This window comes from Falco rusticolus, chromosome 10, assembly GCF_015220075.1.
Source record: "Falco rusticolus isolate bFalRus1 chromosome 10, bFalRus1.pri, whole genome shotgun sequence".
NCBI lineage: Eukaryota > Metazoa > Chordata > Aves > Falconiformes > Falconidae > Falco > Falco rusticolus.
In genome coordinates, this window is record NC_051196.1 from 23,338,917 (window position 1) to 23,365,256 (window position 26,340).

A 26,340-nucleotide genomic window follows, 5' to 3' on the forward strand; every position below is an offset into this window, starting at 1 on the left:
CCTGCCCATCCTTTTGAGGGGGTTTCTGTTTTCCTGAGTGACCCCAAATCATTTGGTAATAGTTTCTGGGGTGGGGGAAATCAAGCCTAAATAGGATGTACAGGAATTGCTTCAGCTGGGACCTGAATCTGAAGCCAGATGGATGAAGACGAGGCGCTAAACTTCAGCCGCCCTCAGATTTGCCTGCTCAAGTCTCTTTATTTTACATAGCTGAACATTTAAGGACAGATTGCCATCATTTTCCAGGAGGGAAAATGGTTCCACTGGGGTGTGGCAATCGCACTTGATGGTTCACAGGAACCACACACGTTCAGCGAAGCCCTTTTCTCCAGGCACTGGCGAGACCTGGGCACACAGCTGGGGCTTTCAGCTTCCCGGAGGCTGGGCACAGGGTGGCTTGATGGAGCCGGGATTAGCCAGGTCTGACAGCTCGCTCTCCTGCCTGTCTCCCACACTATTTATAGTCTGCTGGGCCATCAGGCTCTGTTTCACTGTAGAAGTAAAGCACAGTGCACTGTCCGTTTCTCTTTTCCCTGCCTGGGAAAAGGGGTGAAAATCCAAATTCTTTTTACTGGAGAAGGAATGGAGAGAGGAGAGCTCCATCACACACTCGCCTGGCCCAAGCGGCACAGGGACCTGGGATTTATTCCATCTCTGCGAAGGCTGAAAGTCTTCATTAGCAAACACAGTCTCTGCCCTGCTGAGGGCAGTTCCCAGGCTGCCTGCAGCCCTTGGGAGTTTATTTTTTGGCAAAGTACTAAAATCTGGATAGGAAGAATAAAGGATCTATATACCCATCCCCTCTACGCGTTGTCACACTTGGTGTCCATCCCCGGCACATCCAGACTTGGGGTAACGCTACTACTTCTGTCCCACAAGAAGGCTTGGTCACTCCCTTTAAATGCTGTCTTAGAGCCTTCCTCTTGGAAGTTTATTTTTATTTTTTCTGGCACTCAGTGCATTTTATGTTGCGCAAGGAATGCTGCATAAAAGTAAAAGATATCTTTCCTATCATATTTCTAAGAAAATACCAATGAACTATAACATTCAGAAAAAAATAAAAGTCTCCCTTTAAGTATTAATGAGAGGTTAGTAACATTTTAATCTACATGATGTATACGTTTTTAACCCTTAGGCTATGAAGGTAAGAGTATCTTCATAAGAGTACCTGAGGGTACCTGATTTAGCTATTAAATTCCCTGAAAGGATGGTCTGGGCCATAAAACTGGCCTGGGCTATGACATAGCTTAAATCAAAATTAGCTTTCTTTTGACCTATATTTGGCTTTGGGACACAAAAAATGTTACATTAGCCTTGTAATTGCACAGCCGACACAAGTATAAATATTCTGACCACTACATGTTGTTTTTTTTATGCACAGAAAGTTTCATGTATTACCGAAGGAGATTACTTATGGTTTCCTCATCCTCCTAGGGCTTGAACCCCACCTCCCATTAAATGAGATGATGTTAATAAACCACAGATTCTTGAGCAGCCAACATACATGTTGCAGGTGCAGAAATCTGTTTTGCTCTATTTGTCCCTTAATTTGCTGTTTGCTTCCGGGCTAAGGCATTTCCACCGAGGCAGAAATGTGGGTCAGTGCCTGTGGGGCTCTGCCCTGGTATGTGTTTGCCCCATGTACCCTGCAGGGATCCCTCTTCTCCCAGCACCTGTGGGAAAACAGCCCTTCTGCACCACCGGTCAGACTGGGCACAGGCAGGAGCTGTGGTATAAGGCTGTGGCCCTGGCTGGCCCTGCCCCCCCCCTCCAGTTCCAGTCCTGTCCCTCCATCCCCAGGCTGCCACAGGGGGTCTGAGCCCCACTTGGCCTCCATCTGCACCACTGTCCCTGGACCAGCCCTGCCATCCTTTCCCCTGTCTTCCAAAAAGCCCTTCCTCTCCATCTCCCCCATCCCTCCATCTCCCCCCCACACCTTCATCTTCCATTTCTCCTCTCTCCATCTTTTATCCTTTCACCTTCCTCCCATCCCTCTATCTTCCATCCTGATGTCTCTCTCCAAACACTCTTTCAGCCTTCCACCTTCCTACCCCTCCATCTTTCCCCCCTCCGTTCCCCCCCCTCCGTTTCTCCCATCCCTCTGTTCTCCCCATCCCTCCATCTTCCTCCCATCCCTTTATCTCCCATCCTTCCACCTTCTCCCCCTCCATCTTCCCCCCCTCCGTTCCCCCCCTCCTCCGTTTCTCCCATCCCTCTGTTCTCCCCATCCCTCCATCTTCCTCCCATCCCTTTATCTCCCATCCTTCCACCTTCCCCCCCCTCCATCTCCCCCCCCTCCATCTCTCCATCCCTCCACCTTCCCTTCCTCCCAGCCCCGTTCCCCGTCTCTTCAACATCCCCCCCGCCCCGCTCGCTCGCTCCCTCCCTCCTCCTCCTTCTTCTCCTCCTCCTCCTCCCCCCGGCGCCTCCTCCTCCCCCGCCCGGTACCGCATTGCCGTAGTGCGGGGGGGCCGCTGCATTGCGCTGCCGCCGTCAATAGGTGGGCCCCTCCCGGGGAGATAAAGCCGCCGGAGCCCAAGCTGGCAGCCTCTGCCGCCCCGACCGCCGCTCCGGTAAGAGCTCCGGGCCCCCCGGCCGGGATGGGGCCGCTCCACAACGGGGCGGGGGGCACCGGGCTGGGGGGGGTCCTGCGGGGGGTCAGCGCCCCCCCCGCGCTGTGCGTGCATGGGGTGCTGCCGGCCCCGGGGCGGGGGGACCCCCGGCGAGGGGGAGGATGGAGCTGGGCCGTTCCTTCATCCCGCAGGTGCCGCTTCCCGCAGGTGGGAAATACCGCCCCCCCCCCCCCAGCCTTTAGCCCCTTGTGTGTGGGGGGGAGTAAAAAGATAAAATAAATCCGCGATTCGCAAAGCGACCCCGCACCTGCCAGCCTGGGTGCTGGGGTGCGCCCGGGCAGGGGTCCCCGCCCGGGGGTGGGCGCCGCGGGGCACCGGGCATCGCTGCGGTGCAAAACGGCCAGAGCCGGGTGGGGGCTGCAGGAGGGGGAGGGGGCAGCAGGGCAGGGGAGGGGGGTGCTGCAGGAGAGGGAGGGGGCACCGGGGCTTTTGCTGCCCAGGGGGGCTTCTGGCAGCGGATATTATTTCCCGCATGACTGAATCACTGTTAGAGCAGCAAACTCCTCCTGACCTCCTTTGCTTTTATGGGCAGATTCATAAAATTGGATTTTATTAGACGTCAAATTAAAGCTCCTAATTGTGCTGGGTTTGTGTAGCAGCCGCAGAGCCATGGTAACGCTGGGAGATGCCAGAACAGCTTCCCCGGATAAATCGATTTGTGTTTTTTTAGCCTCCTCCCTCTGTTCCATCCAGGTTCATGGCAGCAAAATATAATAGCCCCCCCAGCCCCCAGCCCGTGCCACCGAGCTCCGGGCAGCCCTGCCGTTAGCAGCCCTCCGCAGGGAGCGGGCGAGGGCTATTTTTGTCTGTCCCATTTTGCGGACACCATGTTGTCACCCGAACCATGCACGGCTGGGGAGCGGCGAGGGCACCCTGCACTGACGGGCACCCACAGCTCCTCCCAGGGCACCCACAACATGGAGGAGATGCCGTTGGGTTTGGAAAGACCGAGAAGGCAGCAGTAGCAGCCCTGAGCTGGAGGAAGGTTTTTTTCCAGGGAGGAAGGGCACCTTCAAGGCACCGATGACGTAGCCCTGGGAACTGGGGGTCTCCAGGAGGATGGTGGAGGGCGAGATGCCGAAAACTGTGGCATCTTGCTGAGACTTGGAGGCTGTACATGGCAGCCAGAAATAGCCCGGCTGGCCTCCTTCGGGGTGGGCTGGCTCCGTCCCAGCGCGGGCAGAGCTGCCAGACGAGGCTGGGCACCCCCAGCCGCGATGGGGCGCGTGGTCCAGCGGGAAGGTGGGGCAAGGGGAGGAGAGCCATCCTTGATGGGCTGGGAGGGTGCTGTCACGGGGGCTTTTTTGACGTGCTCACCTCTTCCCCTGCAGCCTCCCCAAAAACGCAGCTGCGTTGCCACTGCCCTCCCCGCCACCGCCCGCCCCGGCCAGCCCCGCGTAGCCCACCAGCATGGGGAAGGAGAAGACGCATATCAACATCGTCGTCATTGGGCATGTGGACTCTGGGAAATCCACCACCACCGGGCACCTCATCTACAAATGCGGGGGCATTGACAAAAGGACCATTGAGAAATTTGAGAAGGAGGCTGCTGAGGTGAGGAGCCCGTCCCTCAGCGTGCCCCCAGCCCCACACTCCCACCTGCAGGGATGCTCCACACTGATGCCCCATGAGTGTCCCGTGGGCAATATTCCCCTTTTCCTGGCACTGCCCTTCTCATACCTTCTCTTTCTCCCTTTGTTCCCATCTATTTTTTTCCCCTCTGCACCCCTGGGTCTTCCCGACTTCTCTGGCCTTGGGAAAATAGGCCATTTGGGCGCTCGCCACCCTCTTCTCTGGAGCTGGGGGACTCCCTGCTGCAGGCGGTTAATGAGGGCAGGGGCATGGTGAGGTCTGCGAGATGGGTTAGAGAACCGGTGGTAATGGCCAGGATTCTGGAAAACCACAAGCTGTGGTGCTTCAGGGAATGAAATTCCTTATTTATAAATTCCTTCTAAAATATTATGCATGAGGAGGAAAACCTGGTAATCCCTCACTGCCTAGTGCAAGGCTCTCTGAATTTCACTCTGAAGCATCTACTTCCAGTGCCTGCTAGGTTGCAGCATCAGCTGGACCACTCATTTGATACAGTTTGTTAAAAACTCCGTTCCCGTTTTCTCAGGCAGGTGGTGTGATATGTAGCTTGATTGGTAGCCTTTAATACAGAAAAGATTGTATGAAGCACGAGCATTTAAATTAAATTCTTTTGTTTAACTCTTATCATGGAAGAATTTATACAATTTAATGGTGCGTGCATTTAGCAGGCTGTCACACAGTAAAGCACCACCCAATACCTATAATGTGGCAAACACAGAGATGAAAGAGGAAGAAATAGTCTTGAGAAGGAAAACGTGAATTGAAGATCGCAGAAATTAATGATGGTAAATTCTAGAGAGGTGGGTGAGCCAGGAAAAGCCTGGCTGTGTTATTGATAGGGCAGAGCTGGTTTGCGGAAGATGGCTTGTCGTCATCCTTCCAGGAATCTTTAATGCTTTAATGCAGATATCCCTCAATTATTTTTTAAATTTTTTAAAAAAGTATTTTTTTCTCCTTTTCTGGACAAGATCTCATATCTCAAGGGGGGGGGGGGGGAAGGTTTACAGAGCTGCCACTCTTGATTAGAAATTTTACCGTCTGTCCGTCTTAACACTTTTAATTTGCTGATAGCATCTGAGCTAAACCACCCATTTTCCTACCTCCCTGTCAGCCCCTTTTTCCAGCCTGTAAGCAGAGCTTCCTCCTCCATACAAAATGATCTTTCTCCCCTGTGTTTTAAAATGATTGCTGATATCCCTCCATGTATTTTGCCCCTTTACCTGTAGATCAGATGTGGTGTGATTAGGTTATTGTAGATGTGATTGTGGCTATTTTAATTGAAGAGACACTTTCACTGACTTGCCAGAATATGCGGGGACTGGAAGCTGCTATTAATAGCCTATTGACTGAGCTTACAGACTCCATTTTCTGATGCAGGGCTGGGGAAGGGTTTTCTTCCATTAGGTGGCATTCATAGGAAATGGAGGCCTGCGTGCACCCAAAAAGCCAACAAAAAAAAAGTAATTTTTTTTTTTTTTTAAGAGAAAAGAGCAAGGATTTTTCTCTTTTTCATTTGCCTCAAGGGCAGAGGTAACAGTATCTCCAAAAGAAGAGCTGTTCTGTTAAAAAGAAAAAAAAAATTTAAAAAATCATTATTCGTGGTCTCCACATAAAGCTGTCCCTCTGCTGGGGTTCAATGAAGGAAAATCAGGCTGTTTCTGGCACCGAACAGGGAAGGTATTGTGCAAAGCTAGATAATACCCTGGTTTTCTTCAACAACAGCTCTGGGTAACTGAATATACCCCGTGAAAGGAGGGAAACTGTTTGCTAAATAAAGGATCTCGTTTGTCTTCAAGTTACGTATGATGGCGGGTTCTGGGGGGGTCACACGAGACGTCCGGCTGTTTGTGTGCAGGGACATGGTTGCCTGCGATAAGGTGTTGTTTCCCACTCGGCTCCCATGGGAGAGCCAGGGGTCTGCTCCATGCCTCAGTTTCCCCATCCAGAAGTGAAGGGATAGGCTGCTGATAGGTGAGAGGCTGTGGGATGTGCTGACTGAGCTCCTGCCTGAGAACTCCCCGTTATTCATGCATTGCACAAAATGCACCGTTCCTCGCTCCTCGGTGTGTCTCCACCATTTCCAGCAGTAAATGTGCACCCTCTTACGGCCCCCTCCCTTTTCCCCTGGCAAGAGAGGGGTCCAGTGTGCGTGCTGACAAGGGCTAACCCCTTAGCTCCTGCTCTGCCCCCTCACCAAGCCTGATGCTGATGCCAGGAGGATGCCTAGGAGTGGGGATCTGATTCTGGATTTTTCCACCCCCTGACTGCCCTTCCTGCAGGCACGAGAGCTCACAGCTGCCCCGCAGAGATGGGGCATCACCCTCTTGACCCGGCGTCCCCTCTGAGGAGGGAGAGGCTTGCTCCTGGCTTTAGGATTTTGTTGGTAATCCTCCAGAGCAAGCTGCAAAGTCATCGCGGTGCTCGGCTGTTACGTAAAGGGGCCGGTGTCATTAATTCCTTGTGCTGGCTGGGCTCGGGTCTGGAGCGCAGGACCCAGGCACGGTGTGGGCAGGACAGTTTTAGATGCGGTGCTGTTAGCTGCCTTGGTGAGGATCAGCACTGAAGCGTTCGCTGCCCGCAATCAGGAAGCGCATCCCTCTGGACCAGTGATTTATAATTGGCCAGAATGAATTCTATGCATTGATATTCCAGAAGAAACTGCGGTCACAGAGGACACTGCAATGGAGGGATGGGAGTGGGGATTGCAGCTCTGTCCTTGCACAGGGATAGGAGCCCATGAAATCATCCACAAATGACCTAAATTCTATTTTCTGTCTTAAAAAAAACCCTTGTGTCTGAGGCCAAGAGCTGATGATCGATGGCCATTAACCCTTTTCTTCAGCCAGGCTCCCCAGGCTGCCCCAGCATACAGTGTGGTCAGCAAGGGGTGGTCTTGTCCTGCCCCATCTCCATGTTGGCAGGACCCAGCTCAGACTGGGAGCACCACCACTGTGCTGCTGGGGGTGGGGAAGTCCAGCTCTCCCTGCTGTCATGATGTCCAAGGACACTGATCCAAAAGAGAAAGCGGTTCAGAAGTGACACTGTGGTTTTATCAAGGAATGTGCTTTATTGCAGAACAGAGATTTGCTGTAGCTAATCTCACCCAGCACAATTTTATGCATTACAATGTTGGCTGAGATTTTGGCCATTTGGCAACAACAGTTGGTCTGGCTGCAGCTCACAGTAGCTTCTCGTGTGAATTTGCACACACTGTGGCAAAAATCAATCACGTTTCTCTTCTGCTCATAGCAACCAGCTCACATTTCATTTGCTTTTAACCCATTCCCATCCTATACCCCTGCCAGTTATGGGCTTACTCAAGCAGCGATGCCCTTTCCCATAATCAGCTGTCTCACAGGCTCAGTTAACAGATTAAAATGCAACAAGAAGAAGCTTTCCAGCATTGCTCTATAGTTCTAAAGCAGTATGATTTCCCAGCAACACTGCAGGACCATGGCGTTTCATGGAGACCTCATGGGTCACTTGTTCCAGCTCCTGCCCGTCCAGCCCCGCTCACAAATTCACTTCATGGTTCTTCTTCCAGCCTCTCCTCCATCCTGTCGAGGAATGTGTTGAGAGCAGTATCTCCTTTCACCTGTATTTATTAGTAAATATATCACGCCTGCCATTGAATTTAGGGAATTTTGTCTTCAATGATTCCAATGTGACCCTCTGCCTACGTGAGCTTGGGATGTGACTAGAGGGTGGGTTGCCAGCACCAGCGCTGTGGCGGGTTTCTCACTGGCTCTTGCCTTTGTGTTGGCCAGATGGGGAAGGGGTCCTTCAAATACGCCTGGGTGCTGGACAAGCTGAAGGCCGAGCGTGAGCGTGGCATCACCATTGACATCTCGCTGTGGAAGTTTGAGACCACCAAGTACTACATCACCATCATTGACGCACCTGGCCACAGGGACTTCATCAAGAACATGATCACCGGGACTTCCCAGGTAAGAAATGGTGGCCGGGGGTGGGGAGCTGCTGGAAGTTGGAAGCTGAGACTTGCTGACAAGACCAGGGTCGTGTAGATGCTGTTGGAATCCTTTTGGAGGTTGGTAGCTGAGGCAGCAGACATCAAAGAATGTTGGGTAGGGTCCACGCAAGAGGCTGGGTAGCAGCAGCAGACCCAGCATGCCACAGTGGTCCTGCACCTCCCTGGGCATCTAGGAGAAAGGGCCTCCTTGAGCACAAAAACATTGTTTCTCCACCCCATTTGCCCTACGTGGAGGAGGTGAGGATGAATGTGGCCTCTCTGGGAGGTGGGATGCTGTGAGCTACAGGCCTCTGTGTGAGGAGATTTCCACATTATTTTAGCCTTGGCCCGCTGAGTTATACAAGAAACTTTAAACAATCCATTAGGAGTTATTGACTCAAGGAGACTCCATGGATCTTTTCTCCTTCCCTTTCCTTGAAAGAGCTGTCCCATAAACCACATCCCATTGCCAAACTCCACCTTCCAGTGTAGAGTGGTTTCCCCTCGTTGCACTGCAGGACACGCCTGCATCTCCCCGTGGGCTGTGGGTGCTGGATAAGCCTCGCTGCGTGTCTAGCGAGGTCCCCATTGTGATGCCAGTTGGGCTGGGCATGGCTTTCTGTCAAAACCAGAATCTGTCAAAACAGAGGGAATCTGGGGAGCAGTTTCCATGGCTGGAGTCTCACTCGTCACCCAGGCAGATTATTTGCAAGACTTCAGTAGGGCTTCAGATAAGGTCTCGTCTGTGCAGCCCTGGGTGATCAAGATGAGGTCCTGCTTAGGGTCATCAACTGGAGGGACCCACCCTGGTTTCCAACCCATGTTGCAAAGCCATGCGCATTTGGCAAGTCTGAAATAACACAGTTAGGTCAGTTTTGAGGTAGATCGGAAGGATTATGGGTAGCAGCTGGCAGGGACCCTGCCCAAGCCATGAGTAGAGCTCATCTGGGGCTTACTCAGAGCTCTTAGGGGTGTCACCAGGAGCAATGGTCTCTGGGGGCAGGAGCAATTCATTAGCTCTCTCCTCCCAGGCTGACTGCGCCGTCCTGATTGTTGCCGCCGGTGTCGGTGAATTTGAAGCCGGCATCTCCAAGAACGGGCAGACCCGTGAGCACGCCCTGCTGGCTTACACCCTGGGGGTGAAGCAGCTTATTGTGGGCATCAACAAGATGGATTCCACAGAGCCCCCATACAGCGAGAAACGCTATGATGAGATCGTCAAGGAGGTCAGCGCCTACATCAAGAAGATCGGCTACAACCCAGCCACAGTTCCCTTCGTGCCCATCTCGGGCTGGCATGGAGACAACATGCTGGAGCCCTCTCCCAATGTAAGTGTGTGCTGTGTGAGACTTCCCCCCCACCCCAGCTGTCCCGATTCAGGCTGAAGCTGACCTCCGTGCTCTGAAAACCGCAGACACGTTTTGTGCGCCCGTTGCGTGTAATGGCCCGTGTTGCCAGCATAGATGTGTTTGTCACGTAGCTCAGAGTGCGCTGAGCCGGGATGAATGGGCGCACTGTTCGTGGGCACGCTGGTCGCTGTACCGTAGCCAGATATCCCGGCAGCTAACCTTGAGCATCTCCAGAGGATGATCTGTGTGGCTTTGCTTCTGGGATGTGATTTGAAGGTTTCGCATCGTCAGTCCCATGGTGACGTTAGAGCCTTCCACAGCAATTGTCACTCTCAGCAGGAGCATCATGTGTGGGTTTAGGGCATTGTTTTCTGGGGGAAACAACACAGTCTGGTGACAGGCTCGGAACAGTGCTCACCACGCAGCCAGGTCCCCCTGTGCTGGGCATCAGGTGCCCTTTCCCAGTGGTGCTGTATGCCGCTGTGGCAGCCAAACCTCCAGTTTCAGTGCTGGGATCTCACTTCTTAAGGTGACTTTTTCTCGTGGAGGTACCAGGTTTCTCTGGCCAAAACCATGGTTTCCTAGAGCATCCATTTGGGGCTGCTCCTTGTCCAGTTGATTTTTACGGTGCCTCTCCCTCCATGCCTTGGTGGTGGTGGGGATACAAAGGCAGGGTGCTCTGGGTGGGCCCACGCCATTATTTCATATGGGGAGAAAGAAGAGCTTGAGGAAGGATGGAGGCTTCTCAGCAGACATGCTGCCGATAACATTTATTCCAACACTTTTTTTGGGGGGAAAAAGCTACCCCAGCTTTAGTCTTCTAAAGAAATGATGGGCTGGAAAGTTCTGGCCAGAGGAAGGTCCCTGCCCTTCTGCTGGCTTCTGGGCAACCTTGAGCAAGGCGCTCAGACCAGAACCCCTCAGCAACCTCTTGTGAAACCAATGGGAAACGTAATGCCTAAGGGGACGTTAGGACTTCACCCGTGGATTACGGGTCAGGGCTCTATATCGAGGGAGGCAATGTACGAGTATAGCAGCAAGTGAGGGAGGGCAGGGATCACAAGCCTGAGCTAGAGGGGTGCTGCAATGCAAGTTCACACAGTCATGAAACGCAGCTCACAGCCTTTGCACGGGAAAGGCAACTCCCTTGGGTCTGACTTGGGAGGGAGGAATTTTTGGGGTGCTTGGGAGGTTCCTGTCCCCTGCGGAGCAGAGCTGGGATAAAGGTCAGTTGCGGCCATGCCAAACCCAGCCGCATAGTTCCTGGGTGCCTCAAATCAGACAGGCTCCAAATGTCAGCAGCTGCTGGGCCGGGAAGATGATCCCAAACAATTCTCCTATTAATAGGCTGCAAAGGGGAGGCACAGAGCAGGATGGGGCTCGCTGGCCCCCTTCCTCCGGATGGGTCTCAGAGCATGTTCTCAATGCAATGTGCTGCCCAAGGGAAGGCAGTGGCCAAAACTTGCCTCTCTGCCGTAAGGAGGCAGCTGGCCTCAGGGTGGGTTCCCAAGAGCTGCCTGAGCTCAGGAATTGGGAAGAGAGCCTGGCCAGAGGTCTGGATCAGCATGAGCTTTGCCAGAGAGGGTGCAGGGTCCTCCCCATGCTGTGGTCCCCAGGAGGTTCCCATCCTGCCTTTGCCAGGACACTGGCTTGGAACAGATTTCTCCTCCCCATGCTGCACCACATCTAGGGACGCTCGAGCAGGAAGCTGGTGCAGATACCTCTCTTCTCGTTCCTCACCTGAAAGAGCTCTTTTTTTTTCACTCATACTTTCTGGTGGGGTTTCACTAAAGCCTAAGACAGTCAAGTGACTTGTCTGTCTGTGAGGGGACTTATCAGAAAGTGGGGGTTAAAAGCTGTGACATCCCTACAGCTCCTGTCACCTCTGGGCGAGGGGAGGTGCGGTGGTACACCAGGCTGGAGCCAGCTCTGCGTGGGAGAGTCCAGCCCATGTCCCTGTTGCACAGCAGCCCATGGCCAGCTGCAAAAAATGATGGCTGGGCTGCACTCTTGCATCAAAGTTTGATGTTTGAGAGCTTTTTGGCAAATGGGGGTTTATGTGAAGCCATCCAGCAGAACTGGGCCATTCAATGTGGTTTGGGAGACTTTCACCCCGTGGGATGCTGCAACTCAAGTGCACCCAGCCTGCGGTGCAAGGGAGTGTGGGGGCCTGGGGCTGCAGCCTCAGCGTTGGGGTGTGTGCGGTGGCTGAGTTGGGATGCTCACGGGCTGGGTAAAGTCAGAGAAGGGCAACTGTTCTGTAAAATGCACTTGGGGTGCAGAAGAGTTGGAGCTCAGCTGTTATTTATGGGGGCTTGAGCCTTCAGTTTACTCTGGCTGTGCCGTTTGGTCCAATCCTGCTTTTGCCATAGGAGTGGTGGAATAGCAATTGCTCTTTGGGAAGCAGATTTGAGGAATACATAAGAGGTTTTACTTGGGTGGCCTTAGGAGGCAGCACAAACCAGGTTTTGCAGATGCTTCTCACCCTGGGGCCATGCTGAGGTGGATTTGCTCGAGAAGGTGTCAAAGCACATCTTTTACGTGATTCTTGGGATGTCAGAAGTTTCCTGGATAAAGCATCAAAAGGAACAAGCATGGCTCGGACAGCCAGGCATCACGGGCAGAGGTTGCCATTTTCCCATGTCCCCAAGCCGTGCAGGGACAGAGGCGCCAGTGCTGCAGGGCACGTGGTGGCCGTCACCTTCAAGAGCAGAGCCTTCAGGCAGCTGGCTGCCGGGGGCAGCTGCTCCCATGGGCACCTGCGCGGCGTTTTGGGCCATGCGACAGCAGGCTGGAGGGAAGGTCTGAGTCATCCTGCACATCACATGCGGCCCCGTCACCAGCTGGATGGATTTATCATTTCACCAAGCTGTTAGCGTGGTGCTGGGACTGGCTGATAGCTGCAGTGCCCTGGGAAGGATCCCTCTGCAAAAGTGTCCCCAGGCTTCTCCTGCCACTGTCACCAAGGAAGACAATTGATGTCAGATGTGACCTTCTGAAGGGGGCTGACCTGAGCATGTTTGATACAGGCTGAATCCCCTGGCTGGACTGAGCTCTTTCCCTTGCTCCTTCCCAAAAGAGGCACAGACTGTGGGGTAGGAAACCAGCCTTGGCATAGCTGTGTCCTCCAGAGATGGCTGTGAAGCCAGGGGTGCTTTGGGGGTCCCATTTCCCCCCCAGCCCCATGCCCACTGCACTATGCCACTGCTGTTGGTGCTTAAGAGAGAAGCCACATCCATAACGTGCGTGATGGAGCTGGGGCACGTGGGCAGCATTTTACATCTGAGTGGGAAAACATTGTCTGAACCTCTCTGTGCAGAGGAAGGGGGAATGACCTCTCAGGCTCTGATCTCTCTTTGTTGTATCAGGGTTGTTTCAGACCCGGGACTGAATTTTTCTTGCCAGCAAGCCCCAGGCATTGCTACAGGTTCCAAATGTGCAGCATCACCCCAAGAAAGCACTGCTTTTCCCTGCATCAAAGCATGGCCTCTGCTGAGCACGTTTCCATACCTCTCTGCCTCTTTTCTGGCCAATTTTAGCTTCAAAGGTCCAATTTAGGGCAGGAGCAGAGAGCATCTGTGAAAAACAATCCTGCCTCTCAGCAGCCCTAGTGCAAGTGCTGGGTTTCGAGCATCCTTCCAAGCCAGGGTTTAAAATTCAAACCCTGGAGGGATGACAGAAGGAGCGAGCAGGGAGAAGTGTCTTTCTGGGGCTCACTTTGAAGAAACTTGGTTCCCAGGACTGAAGGTTGAGTGCTTTAGCTGGGATTTGGCTGGAGACCCTGTGGTCCCTGTGCTGGAGGCATGGTTGGAAGGCAGGATCCAGGCCTGGCACAGCGCCCGTTTGTTGGTGTTGGAAATGGGCTGTGAATTTGCTGGCTTTAACCACTTCCATCCTTTTTCTACTGTTAATGGATGTTTGTCATGTTTCTAGAAGAGAGGCGGGGGGAGACCAAGTAAAGGGGTGCAGATAAGCCTGCAGGGATGGTGAAGTGGAAAGAAGTCCCCAGGTAAAGCCAGGACATAGCTGGACTGACTCCATGAAGGCTGTCCTGGTGGGACGTCTCTCTGGGGTCACCTCTGGAAGCTGAGGACAGGCACACTTGGTGCATGTTGGAAGTGTTCAAGGCCAGGCTGGATGGGGCTTGGAGCAACCTTGTCTAGTGGGAGGTGTCCCTGCCCATCACATGGGGGTTGGAATGAGATGGTCTTTAAGGTCCCTTCCAACCCAAACCGTTCCATGATTCTATGTTGTTGCTGCTGTGTTTCCAGATGCCTTGGTTCAAAGGCTGGAAGGTGGAGCGCAAGGAAGGCAACGCCAGCGGGGTGTCCCTCTTGGAGGCCCTGGACACCATCCTGCCCCCAACTCGCCCCACAGATAAACCCCTGCGCCTGCCCCTCCAGGATGTCTACAAGATTGGAGGTGAGCATATCCCTCTTCCTTCTGCTTTAACTGGAGTCTTCATTCCGTGGGAGTTTGGGAATGACATTTCCAGACACTGGGAAACTGGAGGGATTGAATTCTTCAAACTTGAGATAATGCTGGGGAGGAGGGTGGCAGCTCCAGGGCAAAGACCCCATTAGAGATTGGGCTGTCTGGGGTGGTGGTAGATGTGCCCAAAGGTGTCCAGGGAATGGAGAGGAGCAGCAGGTTTATGAGCTCTCCCCAGGGAACGTGCAGTGCCAGAATGGCTGCAGATTCAGTTGTCCCAGAGGCCATGGCTAGCAAGGCAAGTCGGAGGCAGCAAAAGCCATGCTGGGACTCAGATGAGGGACAAGACCAGCGGCGGGGCCACTGATGAGGCTGGTGTGCGGCACCTTGGCCGCGGTCTGCCTATGCTTCCCAAATGCTGGTGTCCATCATCGGCACCTCTGTCTGCTGAGCTGGCCCATGGCACCAGCCATGTAGGGAGTGCAGCGGCCAGCTCGTCTCCCCTTCCCTCTGGAGTGGTGATGGGGACGCTTTTCTGAGCTATAAATACCCTGTGAGCTCTCTGACCTGCTGGCAGCAGCAGGCAGCCCTGCTGACTCCTGGGCTGCTGGATCAGGCAGGCACAGCCATTTCTAGCCCTTTTCCACACTTTTCCAAGGACACATGCACTGCAGAAACCAGGTGGGGATTGAACATAGGTTTTAGCAGGCTTTTTAATGCGGTCTTCTGTTTGCAATGGAGATGAAAGGTCATGAGCAGGTCTGTGTCCTCCCCTAGCTCAGCTGGGACAAAGAGATTTGGGTTTACCATAAGGCAGGTCCTTAGAGAGCAGAGGCACCATGGGGAGGGAGGAAGGGAGGCAGAAGGGTGGATGTGGAGGAGCAGACAGGTCCAGCCAACCTCTTTTCAAGGTTGTTTCTCTTAACGATTCTTTACCTGACTCCAAAGGTGAGTTTTCCCAAAGTCTTATAATGACACAGGGTATAAAAGGTCCCCTTCATTTAAATAGCCACCCTCATTCTTTGTCACTTTTGGGCCTTGTCCCATGCTGATGGTGTGGCCGTCAAGGATTTGGAGCATCCTGTTGCACACAAGCTGTGATGTGCCCAGTCCTCCATGTAGGGAACTCCACCACTGCTACAAAGGAAGAGCTTTCAGGGTATGTGCATTGCTCAGGGTCTTCTGATTATGGTGTTACTCATTTTTCACAAAACATCGGGTAGAAAGGACAGACTGGTGGTATTTTTGAAGACCCTAATGTTGATCTTGCTGCTAAAAGCTGGGGGGTTTGAGTCAAGAAGCAAATACCATTTTTGGTGAAAACCACTGAAGATGTTTTGCTTTTGCTGCAGCCAGGCTCTGGCCCAGGAATATGCCAAGCAGGTTACATTTTGCTCTGCTCTGCCCTTGTCTCCACAGGGATTGGCACAGTCCCTGTGGGCCGGGTGGAGACTGGCATCCTGCGACCTGGCATGGTGGTCACCTTTGCACCTGTGAACATCACCACCGAGGTGAAGTCTGTGGAGATGCACCATGAGGCCCTGAGTGAGGCTTTGCCTGGGGACAATGTTGGCTTCAATGTGAAGAACGTCTCTGTCAAGGACATCCGCCGCGGGAATGTCTGCGGGGACAGCAAGTCGGACCCACCGCAGGAGGCAGCACAGTTCACATCTCAGGTCAGCAAGAGCTGGTGGTGCCACCGTGCATGGTTTGCCACTCTCCTCCGGCTCCCAGCCTTGCCCTGACACTGCTCTGTCCCCCAGGTGATCATCCTGAACCACCCTGGCCAGATCAGCGCCGGCTACTCGCCCGTCATCGACTGCCACACTGCACACATCGCCTGCAAGTTTGCTGAGCTGAAGGAGAAGATTGACCGACGCTCTGGCAAGAAGCTGGAGGACAACCCCAAGTCCCTGAAATCGGGGGATGCAGCCATCGTGGAGATGATCCCCGGCAAGCCGATGTGTGTGGAGAGCTTCTCCCAGTACCCACCCCTTGGTAAGGGAATGGCTCTTAGGAGGTCTCCTGCAGAGGAGCACAAAGGCTCTACAGGTGTAGAGCTCACACCAGGCATGCTGAGCCTCTCCCAGTATCTCCCACCAGTTAGACTGGGGAGGGAGCTGGGAAAGTTGTATTGCTCCCCCATGTGCTGGAGGTGCAAAACTGATGCATGAATGTGTTAGGGCTGGTGGGGTGGGGTGGGTTTTCTGCTGAGCTGGGTTTCCAAAGGCAGGGTTTTCTCTCTGGGAGCAACAGGACCTTTCCTTCAAGGTTACTAAACCCCGACAGTTTCTGAATGCAGAAACATTTTTCAGCTTCCCTCTCTCTGCCCTAAAACACAACTGGTCAAGAGAAGAAAGAGGGAAGTTTGCTCAGCAGCAGTCACCTTGTAATGCAGGGAAGTGCCATGCTTTCCGTGGATGATGTGGCACATCTGCAAGCTTAGCAATGCCAGGAGTTTGCAGAAAGCAGATGTGATTTAAAGTCATTTAAACAGAGAGGACCATCAGGGCTAGCTTGGTGGTCAGAGCAAGGCATGGTGGCTCATGGCTTGTTCCTTCAGGAACCTGCTCCCAAGCCAGGGATGATATATGGTACCACGAGTGGTGGGCGTAGATCCCACCATCACCCACCCAGAAGACCTCAGCCTTAGGGCAGGCAAGGCAGCTGCGTGTCACTCACGTCCCCCTGCTCTCCATCCCGCAGGCCGCTTCGCTGTCCGTGACATGCGGCAGACTGTGGCCGTGGGCGTGATCAAGAACGTGGAGAAGAAGAGTGGTGGGGCTGGTAAAGTCACCAAGTCTGCCCAGAAGGCCCAGAAGGCTGGCAAATGAATTGTGGGCTCCCAGTGCATTGCGCAGAAACCATCCCTGACACCAGGACGCTGCCACCGTCTCCCCCAGGCGCACGTGTGCACATCAGCTTGTAAGAGTTTATATGTCAACGACTGGATGCTCACCATTAAGGTCCAGTGGAAATTCTTTAAAAGGAAAAGCATGTTCCAGCGTTTGTGAGGCTTCATGTTAATTTTACCAATAAAACTGGTACAACATCCACAGTGGAAAAAAAAAAAACCCAAACAAAAAACAAAAAAACAAAACCAACCAACCAACCCAAAAGGTGTGGAGCTCTGTGTGTGCGTCTGTCATTGAGGGGCTGGTGTCCATGGGGTTTCTGTAGTTCCACTTAGAGCAGATGGGGGGGGATGGGTACAGGCAGGGCTGGGTGGAATTTTGAAGGAAGGAGGAGAGTTGGACACCCTGATTCAGGATGCCACCCAGCACCCAGCCTTTCCCCAGCTCTCCCCCCTTGACCGATGCAGGTGTCTGGGCTGATCCCCTCAGCCTGAAGCAGACGCTGTTCTTACAGCAGTTTTGATACTGTTCTTGACCTGCTCAATCCTCTAATATCAATTATTAGGGCTTTTATTATAATTTTTTCTATGCAAAACCACCTTAAGTTAACCTCTTAAAGTTAGGCCATTTAAAAAAAGACAATAGCATACCCCTATCTCCTGGAAGGGCTAGCAGCATCACTTTTGTTCTTTATATTACTGCATCGTTCTGGGAGAAGCAGCCGAGGCTGCCTTCTCTCCACACTTCTTTGCCTCACACATAGCAGACCCCTCAGCCCTTTCCAAAGAATACAACAGGAACGTTTCTCCCCAGTTGAAGCCCATGTGCTGGAGCCCAGATGTGACTTGGGGCTCCCAAAAAACCCCAAAATTCCTGGCCTTCACCCAGGATGGTGTCTTGGCTCCCGTTGCAAACTTGCAGCCCGGGGCGAGGTGTGCGCCTCCCCCCCAGTCACCCAGCGGCAGCTATCCCAGTGCAAAGGGTTGTGGTTGGCAAGTGGTTAGGACTGACCAAAACGCATCATGAGGAGCTTCAAGGGGAAGAAAGGTGGGAGCAATGAGTGCAGGGGAGGAGTGGGAGGTGGGACAGCAAAGCAGGGAGATGGAGGAAGGCGGTGCGAGGGTGCTGCTGCCACCCTGCCACAGTGCTCCAGGGACGTGTCCAAGGGGTGTTTCCTCCCTGAAGGTGGGGTTAGCAGCGTGCTGGGGCATCCTGAGCTTCTCTAGGCTCATGGCTTGGCTTTTAAGAGAAGCAGGTAGCCCAAGCCCTGTTCTCATAGGTCCGTGGTGGCCAAGGGCCAGGAGCAGATGCCTTGTACAGGCTCTGCGAAGGATGGCACCATGCAAGGTCCTTCCCAGGAGAGCTTGAGGCACAAGTATCATTACTGTTCGTGTTGCAGGAGCTCTTAATGATCCTAATTAACATCTGACACTCTGCAGCACTAAGTGCCCCCAGGCAGAGCCTCCAGGAGCTGACACCAAGCTGAATTACAGACAGCTCTGCATGAAGCCACTGCTGCCTGCTCCCCCAACAGCATCCCCATCCCACATCCCGGTCTGACAGCAGATGGACACATACCTGCTCACTGAGCCATGTTCCCCAAAACCCTGTGCACAGGCTACTGAGGCTTCTCACTCCTCTTAACACCCCCAGCATCTACCAGCTTCATCCATAGAAACTGATTTGATGCCCAAGGTCTTTGCAGTACTTGGGCCCTAAGAAGTGCCATGTCCTTGGCATGCTATAAATTGGAAGGGGACCTGGGGATCCGTTCAGGCACAGCATGACCGTGGGAGAAGTCTGTTTTCCGACTGATAGTTTAATCTCATCTTCCAGCTCCTCCTGCATTTCCCAGCTCCTAAGGCATGTTGTTCTTGAGCCAGCACAGCAGATTTGTGCCCCTCCCTGGGTATTTCCAAGCAGGGCTTGAAAACATCACCATGTGCATGTTTTCCTCCATCCTTAAAAGCAGCAGGTACAGGAACTCCTGTGGGAACCTCCCTCCCATGCTGTCCAGGAACCTCCAGCTCTCTGGTCCCCAGTGGAAGCCAGCCACTGGCACAGCAGGAATGGGGACAACCTTGGGGGCAGGTGAGGGACAGAGAAGAGCAGGGGCAAAGTCTGCACCTGGTCCTCTGTAGCTATTTTAAGAGCAAAAACAAGTTTGACAAAACCATAGCTACGTTTCCATAGAAATATGCCAAGGCAGCTGTGAAAGATGCTCTAGCAGCAATGCCTAAGTGGTGCGGTAATTAACAGTGTGACTGCAGAAAAGGAAAAATAGAAAAACCCAGAGGATTTGACTCAAACTTGTTCACGGCTCATAGCAGGTCCAAATTTTCAGCCTGATTTCAGTGTGGTTAGTACCCTGGGTAATATGCAGGATCAGAAAGAAGAGACAGGGGTTGAGCAGCAGCATCATCTCCCATTTTGGAAGTTTGGGTCAGGCTCTGTAGTCAGAATCAACAAAAATACTATAATAATTTAGACCCACTTCAAAGCATGAGATTCAAAAAAGAAAATTAAATAAGCTGAATTTCCATGGATCTCAAATCAAAATCAAATGAAGCCATGACCTGCCTCCACCCAAACCTTGGGTCTGAAGACTCATTGTGGAGCCAGGTTTGGGGCTGGATCAATGGGACACTGTGTGCAAACCATTGCCTGACCCCCCAGGGCTTGCAGGCACACCATGGGTGATGCTTTCGTCGGTGCAGGTGACCCATCTTGGGGCTCTACCCAAATTATAAGCAACCCAACTTCACCCTGAACTGGGCCACAGATGGCACGTGGCAAACCTTGCGGTGAGCTCAAGTCGACAGCAGAGCCGCCGGTGTGGTGCAAAGGCTGGTGGGCGTTGCATGGCCCATGGCAGGTGCTGGTGAGATGCATTTTAAAACACTGACTTCTCCTCCAGTCCCCCCCTGCCACGGCCAGGTGCGCTGAGACCTCGCAAAAGAGAACTCAGAGGTGGTTTTTTTCTAGCAGCTTTTTAGCTTTCGGAGGCATTTTTCATCACCGTTCTCCCTGCAGGCGTCGCACGGATGCTTCCCCTCCGTAGCAGTCTCCGTGATGCCATCTCGTGGAAACAGGCACAAAGTCCTTCTGGAGCAGGTGCCAAGGAAAGGAAATCCAGCCCCCTGGCCACCTCTGCACAGCCTGGCCCTGGCAGGCAGAGCATCCATAGGGAAGCGAAGGGTACAGCCTCGGGAGCTGCAAAGTGCTTATTGTCATTTCTTTGGGGACCAGAGTGTGCAAATGTGATTGTATTACCTGAAATTTAAAGCTGGTGGGGGGAAAACTACTAGAGGTTGTAGGAAAGTCAAAAAGCATCGAGGCTGGCTCTCCTCTGGTGCTGCAGATCAGCTCTTCAAGAGGTTGTTTGAGAAACCAATGGACCTGGAAGAAGAGGGAAGGAGAGGGAGGTGCAGGGGTGCTGGATGTAGACCAGCATCCAGTTTCCAAAAGGGACATCATCTCCATGATGCAAGCACATGGTATATAGCACTGATGCCTCATTGGGGTTTCCTGATGGAGAAGGGAAGACCCCATGAACAAGATCATCCTCCAAGGTGTGAGCAGAGACCTCTGCCCATCCCCAGCCTGGTGCTGGCCGCCCTGGTGGCACCCACCAGAGAAGGAGGAAGAGGAACTTCTTTCCCACCTCTGCCCCACAGGCCTCATGTCTGGCTGTGTGCTGTTAATAATTTAAAATAAATTTCCTTAATCCACTGGAGTTGATTGGCCAACTCAGCAGGCACTTTGGGCTGCTTTAAAAAATTTATAAGGCTTTTGCAAGACTGCAAGTGGCATCCACGCTGCAGATGCTGAGCTGGGTGAATTTGAGCCGCCTGCTGCCCTTCCGCACTTGGAGGCGAGTTAAAGCATCAGCTGCAACCCCTCGTCTGCCTGGGGATGTCCCTGCAGAAACCCAGCACAGCAGCACGTCACCAGGCAGGCTGCTGGTGCAGAGCGTTGCATAGCAGCTTGGACGCACCAGAAAGTCTTTCCAGTTAAAACAGCTCCTTTCCCATTGCTCCCTTCATCTGTCGCCACCCTCCCAGTATGTGTTGCTGAACCTTAACCCCACATGGGCAGTGAGGTCCTGCCTGGCTCATGTTGACTCTGAAGTCTTGATGCCATCTGGAGCATTTCAATAACATCTGAAAACGCACCCCACTATGAAGGAAGACCAAGCGGAGATCTCCTGATCTTCCATCTCATTCCTGCTACCTTGGAGGCTGATGCCACTGACTGCCAGGGAGGCCAAGGTACACTCCAGCCTCCTGAACACCTGCATCACCAGAGGACATCGCCCAAGTAGGTCCTGCCGTTGTCTGCTGGAGATGGAGATGCTGAATCAGCTATGGTAGAGGTGGGAATGATGCAGATGCAGCACAAAGTCCATGACTATGTGATCTCAGAAAGTGAGTTCATCACTGACCAACATCTTTGCCTGGGGGCTGTGTCCCAACAGCAGCCACTTGCCTTCTCCATGGGCAGTCTCATGGCACATTTCACCTTGCAAAGCTGAGCTGCCAGTGGGTAGCTCTCCACCCAGCATGGACGTAAATCGTGGCTGCTCTGCTCCCCAGCCCATGTTGCTGGACTTGGCCTCTTTCCTGGAGCAGATTTGCATGGTGCTGAGCACTCAGGGTTGGGGGTCCCACACCAGCCTGGGCAGAGCCCAGCCCTGCAGGGCTAAGGAGAGCTGCAGGCAGGAGCTTTGTCCTCCCTGGGCTTTTCTTCCTGGGGACTGGCTTTCTGTACAGCAAGTTGGTAACACAAAACACTTGGAGTAAGCCTCCTCAGGAAACAGATGATGGGCCAGATCAGAAGCGGGGAAAAAAGGCTGATCAGGGCAGAGAAGAACCTCCTGTGCCTGCGTAGATCTCCTCTCTCCATCCTGCTTCCATCATGCCCCCTTCACAAAGTGCATCAGCCACCCTTGGTAGGCAGCCGTCCTGCCCCAGATAGGTACAGGTTCAGGGAGAGGGGTAGCAAGCTAGGCCCTCCCCCAGCATTTTGTAACATGTCAAGGACCAAACGTGGGAAGTTTCCTTTAACCGCCTCCCTCTGCATCCCCCCATTTGAGATCCATGTTTTCGGTCTGAGCCTGAGGTGCATTCGCAGCAGCCGGGGGAGCATAAAGCAGCAGCTCTGGGCAGGGCGATGCAGCGTGCCCCTTGCTCCCTTTGGCCTGTCCCTCCATTCCTGTGCAAAGATATTGCTAATCTGAAGCAGAAAACCGAGCTGTAACACAGCCCAGAGCCCAGCTCCTGGCCAGGCACCCAGCCCTGCCCATCTGCCTCCCAGTGCCCGGGTATCATTTAGCCACGGGTCAGACGTTTTACGTAGAGGTACTGCAGCATACTCAAATAATTCAATTCAGCTCTCTTCACAAACACTCCTCTGCTGCCTGCAAATTTAGGATGGCCTGATTTTCCCTAGCCTAAATGATTTCTAATCACCCCTTGTCTGGCACTATTTTCATGCCTTATACCTGCTAAATGCATTTTGCAATCCTGGCCAGCCGCAGCGAGCGCCTGCCCGCTGAGCACTTAGGAGTGATGAGTCTGGAAGCAGCCAGCCTTTGGGATGGGGCTGCAAGAAGGGGAAAAAGGGGAGAGTGATCCCCAAATATTATCTCTGCAGGGAGATGATGGGTGTGACAGCAGTTACTTAGCAAAGGCTGCGGGTTTCCGAGCCTGTGTTTTGGTGTGGAGTGGGAGTACAGGGGGATTGTTGCCTGTGCCAGCCACTGCTCCCATATCAGCGTGATGGGAAGATCCTCTCCCAGGACAGCCAGTTCCAAGGGCACAGCATGGATTTCTCCCCCTGGCACTGACCTGAAGGACCGCGGTGACGAACGAGGGCAGCCGGTGCCAGGTGGGAGGCAGCTGTGATTAACGGAGCTGCACCAGTGCCTTGGATGCTCTGAGCAATTCCCATTAGAGCAATTGCTGGGAGGGAAGTGTGCCGCTGCTGGTCAATATGTTTTGGTGCCTCGGGACATCTCTGGCCACAGATCTCCACGGGGACCATGGGAAATGTGCTGGAGAGGGGGGACAGGGAGGGGTGGCTAAGGCAGACTGCCTCTTCAGGTGGCAGTGAAGTCCCTCCTGCAGGGTGGCCTGGGCAGCTGAGCCGTTGCCAGCTGACAGCTCGCTGTCAGGCCACAACACGGCTCATTTTTAAAACCACCCTCCCCTGCTCTTCCCACTGCCTGCACACACAAGTGAGTACATGGAGATTCTGAATGAGATGTTTTGTGGGCACAGCCAGAGCATCCGGATGCCCAGAAGACAGGAACATCCTTTGGACGAGTGTGAGCAAGGCAAAGTTGAAAGAACAAAACAGGAGCTGCATGAAAATAAGGCTGGAGATGAGGAAATGTAATCCTGCAGACACAGCAATAGCTTCCCCCCCTCGGGGGGAACCTGCCCCCCCAGCTCCGTCCTTCCTGCCTGGTCAAACACCCAGGCACCAGGGTGTTCAGCAGAGGCTCGCTGCTTCCGCGGCACTTCCCGCATGGGATCCAAGAGGAACCCACAAAGAAACAGTTTCATGAGCAGCAGAACCAGGGGGTCCTGTTTCCCATGGATTTGCATTTTGAAAAAGTCACAGGTGGGTTCTCTGATACCCAATACAGTTGTGTGCATACATCACCGTCTCGCTTAAGGGGGAAATTTCAGGGTTTCTGTCCTCCCTCTGATCACCTATTTTCACTTGTAGCAATCTGAAATGTTCCCCCCCCCCCCCCTTAATGAACTAAGATAAAAATTGCCCTAAGTTCCATAGTTATTAAAGGAGGGAAGAGAGGCAGGTGCACATACACCAGCCTTCCTTAGGACCTCAGGTTAAACATAAATAAATCATAAACCCTTGTCCCTTCATGTTCTCTTGATTTCCCAGGTATCCAAGCTGAAAGACTGAAGCAAGCCTGCAGCAAAAGCTCATGGTGCAGAGGAACTGGGAGTTTGGTTACTTCAGGAGTTTTCCTTTACATATGATGCATTGTGTGCTGTGGCAGAGAGGCAGGAGCACAAAGACATCCAGGTCTGCCTGGCAGATTCCCGATGGAATACTTGCATTTTTTAACATGAAACACGGGTCAAAAGCAACTAAATTAAAAAAAACTCTATTCTTCCTTCTGATATTCTTGAAAAGAAAAAAAAAAAAGCAGATGGAAAAAAGGGGAACAGTTTTTTACATTCACAAGTTTTTAAAAATCTCTTCCAATAACAAAAAGATAAAATTATTAGCTTTAAAGACTCTCAGTATTTTAGTAATTAGGTTTGGTTGTCTTGCTTACCAAACCTAGAGATTTTGACAAGATTTCAGTGAGAAAAAAACCCAAAACCAGGAAAAAAGAAAGGTTGCAACAAAAAAGGAGGTAAGTTTTTCCTCCATGCAGGTTTAGAGATGTTTCATCTCTAAAGCCACAAGTGCCATTGCTCCCCATGCTGCCCCCCTACTGCTGGCAGGGACCCCCCAGGTGGTGCATTGCACCCCACATCCCTGCTCCTCCCTAAGGCTAACCCACCCCAACGTCCCTGCCACCAGGCAGGACAGACTCAGCTCCTCCAACCCCCCTGTGATCCAGCACTGCTCCCCAAGTGATGTATCACCAACAGAGCAGGAATCCCCCCACTCCTCCTGCAGCAGCAACCCCTGCCCTACCCTCCACACCCCCTTTTATCTCCACAGCAGCCTACCGAAGCAGCACCCAGCTCTGGGAGGTCTCTTCCTCCTAACCCAGGACACCTAGGACCATTTGGAGCCTATTTATTTCAGCTGGTTCCCCCCCCCCTCCCCAGAATAAGGCACAGAGTAGTCCAGTGTGCTCCTGCACTGCTCATCTCTCAGATAAAATCTCTCAGATAAGATGTGTCAGAATTATTAGCTATTTTGGTATGGGCTTTTTCTTTTTGATGACAACCTCCAGTCCCTAAATATTCCTGCAGGTTTCAATTCAGCTTTGAAGTTGGTGGGAGGCAGGTGCTTGAATGGGAACAAAGCATATAATGGGCTTTGTGGGACTGGGTCCCAGCCAGGATCCAGTTAAGCTTCTAGGAGGTTCTTTACTGGGAGCAGAGTCAGTCCTCTGCTCTGAGACCTAAAGCTCCTGAGACCTGACCAGGCTGGAAGAGCTCCTGTGTGAAACCAGGTTAGTTTTATTGCTACAAAGCTGTTATGTCGTAAAGGGCAAAGCACTGGTTTGGAGGAACTGGAAAGGGGCTGCTGATGGGAAGTCTTCTAAGTCAACTCATACCTCTGAAAGGAGCTTGTGGTGGCCCTAGGGGTGCGGGGGCGGGGGGGGGGGGGGGGGGATGTCCTGGAGCATCCTTGTCTTGGGGAAGGAGGTCTAGGAGCACAGAGGTGACAGTAGCTTAAGTCAGGTGGCTTTGGTCCTTGGGGGTACAGGGAGAAGGCAGAAAACCAAGGAGGTTAGGAGGAGGAACACAAGTGCTGGGAGACACGAGGGATGACTAAGAAAGCTAAATTTACAGAGTCTGGGGAAAGGAAGGCTCAGGGGCAGCATGGTCACAGGCTAAAAATACCTTCAAGGTAACAATGTAAATGAAGAAAGGGAATTGCACGTGGTCTCAAAGGAGGCTAGGGCAAGAACCAGAGCTGGAGGTTGATGAAGGAAGCGTGTAGAGATGGGGAAGGGGACCTGGCTGGTGGGGGAATTGCTAAGGGAAGGATCTGTGGGGGGCTGTGGTGGGAAGAAGCAGGGTGGCTGCAAGGTGCCAGGAAAATTGGGTAGGTGCTGGTCCCTATGTGACTGAGGGGCTTATTTTCAGCTTTATGGGTGCCTTGAGTGTAACCCAGTTTAACTTGACAGAATTTGCCCTGACTTTGGTTCTTTCTCCTTGGCTCTCCTTCCACATGTCCAGTCATGTAGCTGTTCCTTCCTAACAGGTTTTCTCAGTCAGACCGCCACAGTGCACACAAATATTTAGACCTCAGCAATTTTAGTCATTCTTAGAAAGGGGAAACATAAACTTTTAGTGGAGAAGGGAGTGAGTGTGTCTACCTTCCAGTTTAATTCAGTGTTGCTTGGGGAGATTTCTGTTCATGCAGTCAGATGCTTCCAGCTGCAGCTCAAGCTGATCTCATACAGCATGGTTTGTCCTGGATTTTGCTGGAGCAGCCTTCAAAGAGGTAGGTGCTGTCTAAGAACAGGAGAGAAAGGAGGATGGTGGCACAGAAATTTTGCATCCAATAAATATGTAACACAAAATAAGTAGCTCTGTTAGCACCAGGATGAAGGAGGCATGGCTTCTCATCAGTACGTTGTTTTGCAAGTTCTATGAAAGGAAGGCTGGTCCTCTCCTGGGCACCTTCTCTGCCGTCTAATAAAGATGAGATTACACTTCAGGATTCCTTTTGGGAGGGGGAAGGAGTCATCATTAGGGATCCTCTGTGTCTCTCTAGGCTTCTAGTTTTCATGAAAAATGACACAAACTTAATTAGTTTTGAGGCTGATGACTATCAGATTT

General features: G+C 52.6%; 1 protein-coding gene across 1 annotated transcript; it reads left to right on the forward strand.

Moving 5' to 3' along the window:
• The first annotated feature begins 2,421 nt into the window (after window positions 1–2,421).
• On the forward strand, window positions 2,422–17,071 carry EEF1A2 (eukaryotic translation elongation factor 1 alpha 2). The gene is made up of 8 exons (XM_037403006.1): window positions 2,422–2,573; window positions 3,965–4,187; window positions 7,994–8,173; window positions 9,228–9,524; window positions 13,817–13,967; window positions 15,396–15,652; window positions 15,740–15,974; window positions 16,683–17,071. Exons 2-8 carry the CDS (start codon window positions 4,044–4,046, stop codon window positions 16,808–16,810), a joined length of 1,392 nt encoding a protein of 463 aa, XP_037258903.1. The 5' UTR covers window positions 2,422–2,573; window positions 3,965–4,043; the 3' UTR covers window positions 16,811–17,071.
• Window positions 17,072–26,340: the final 9,269 nt, after the last annotated feature.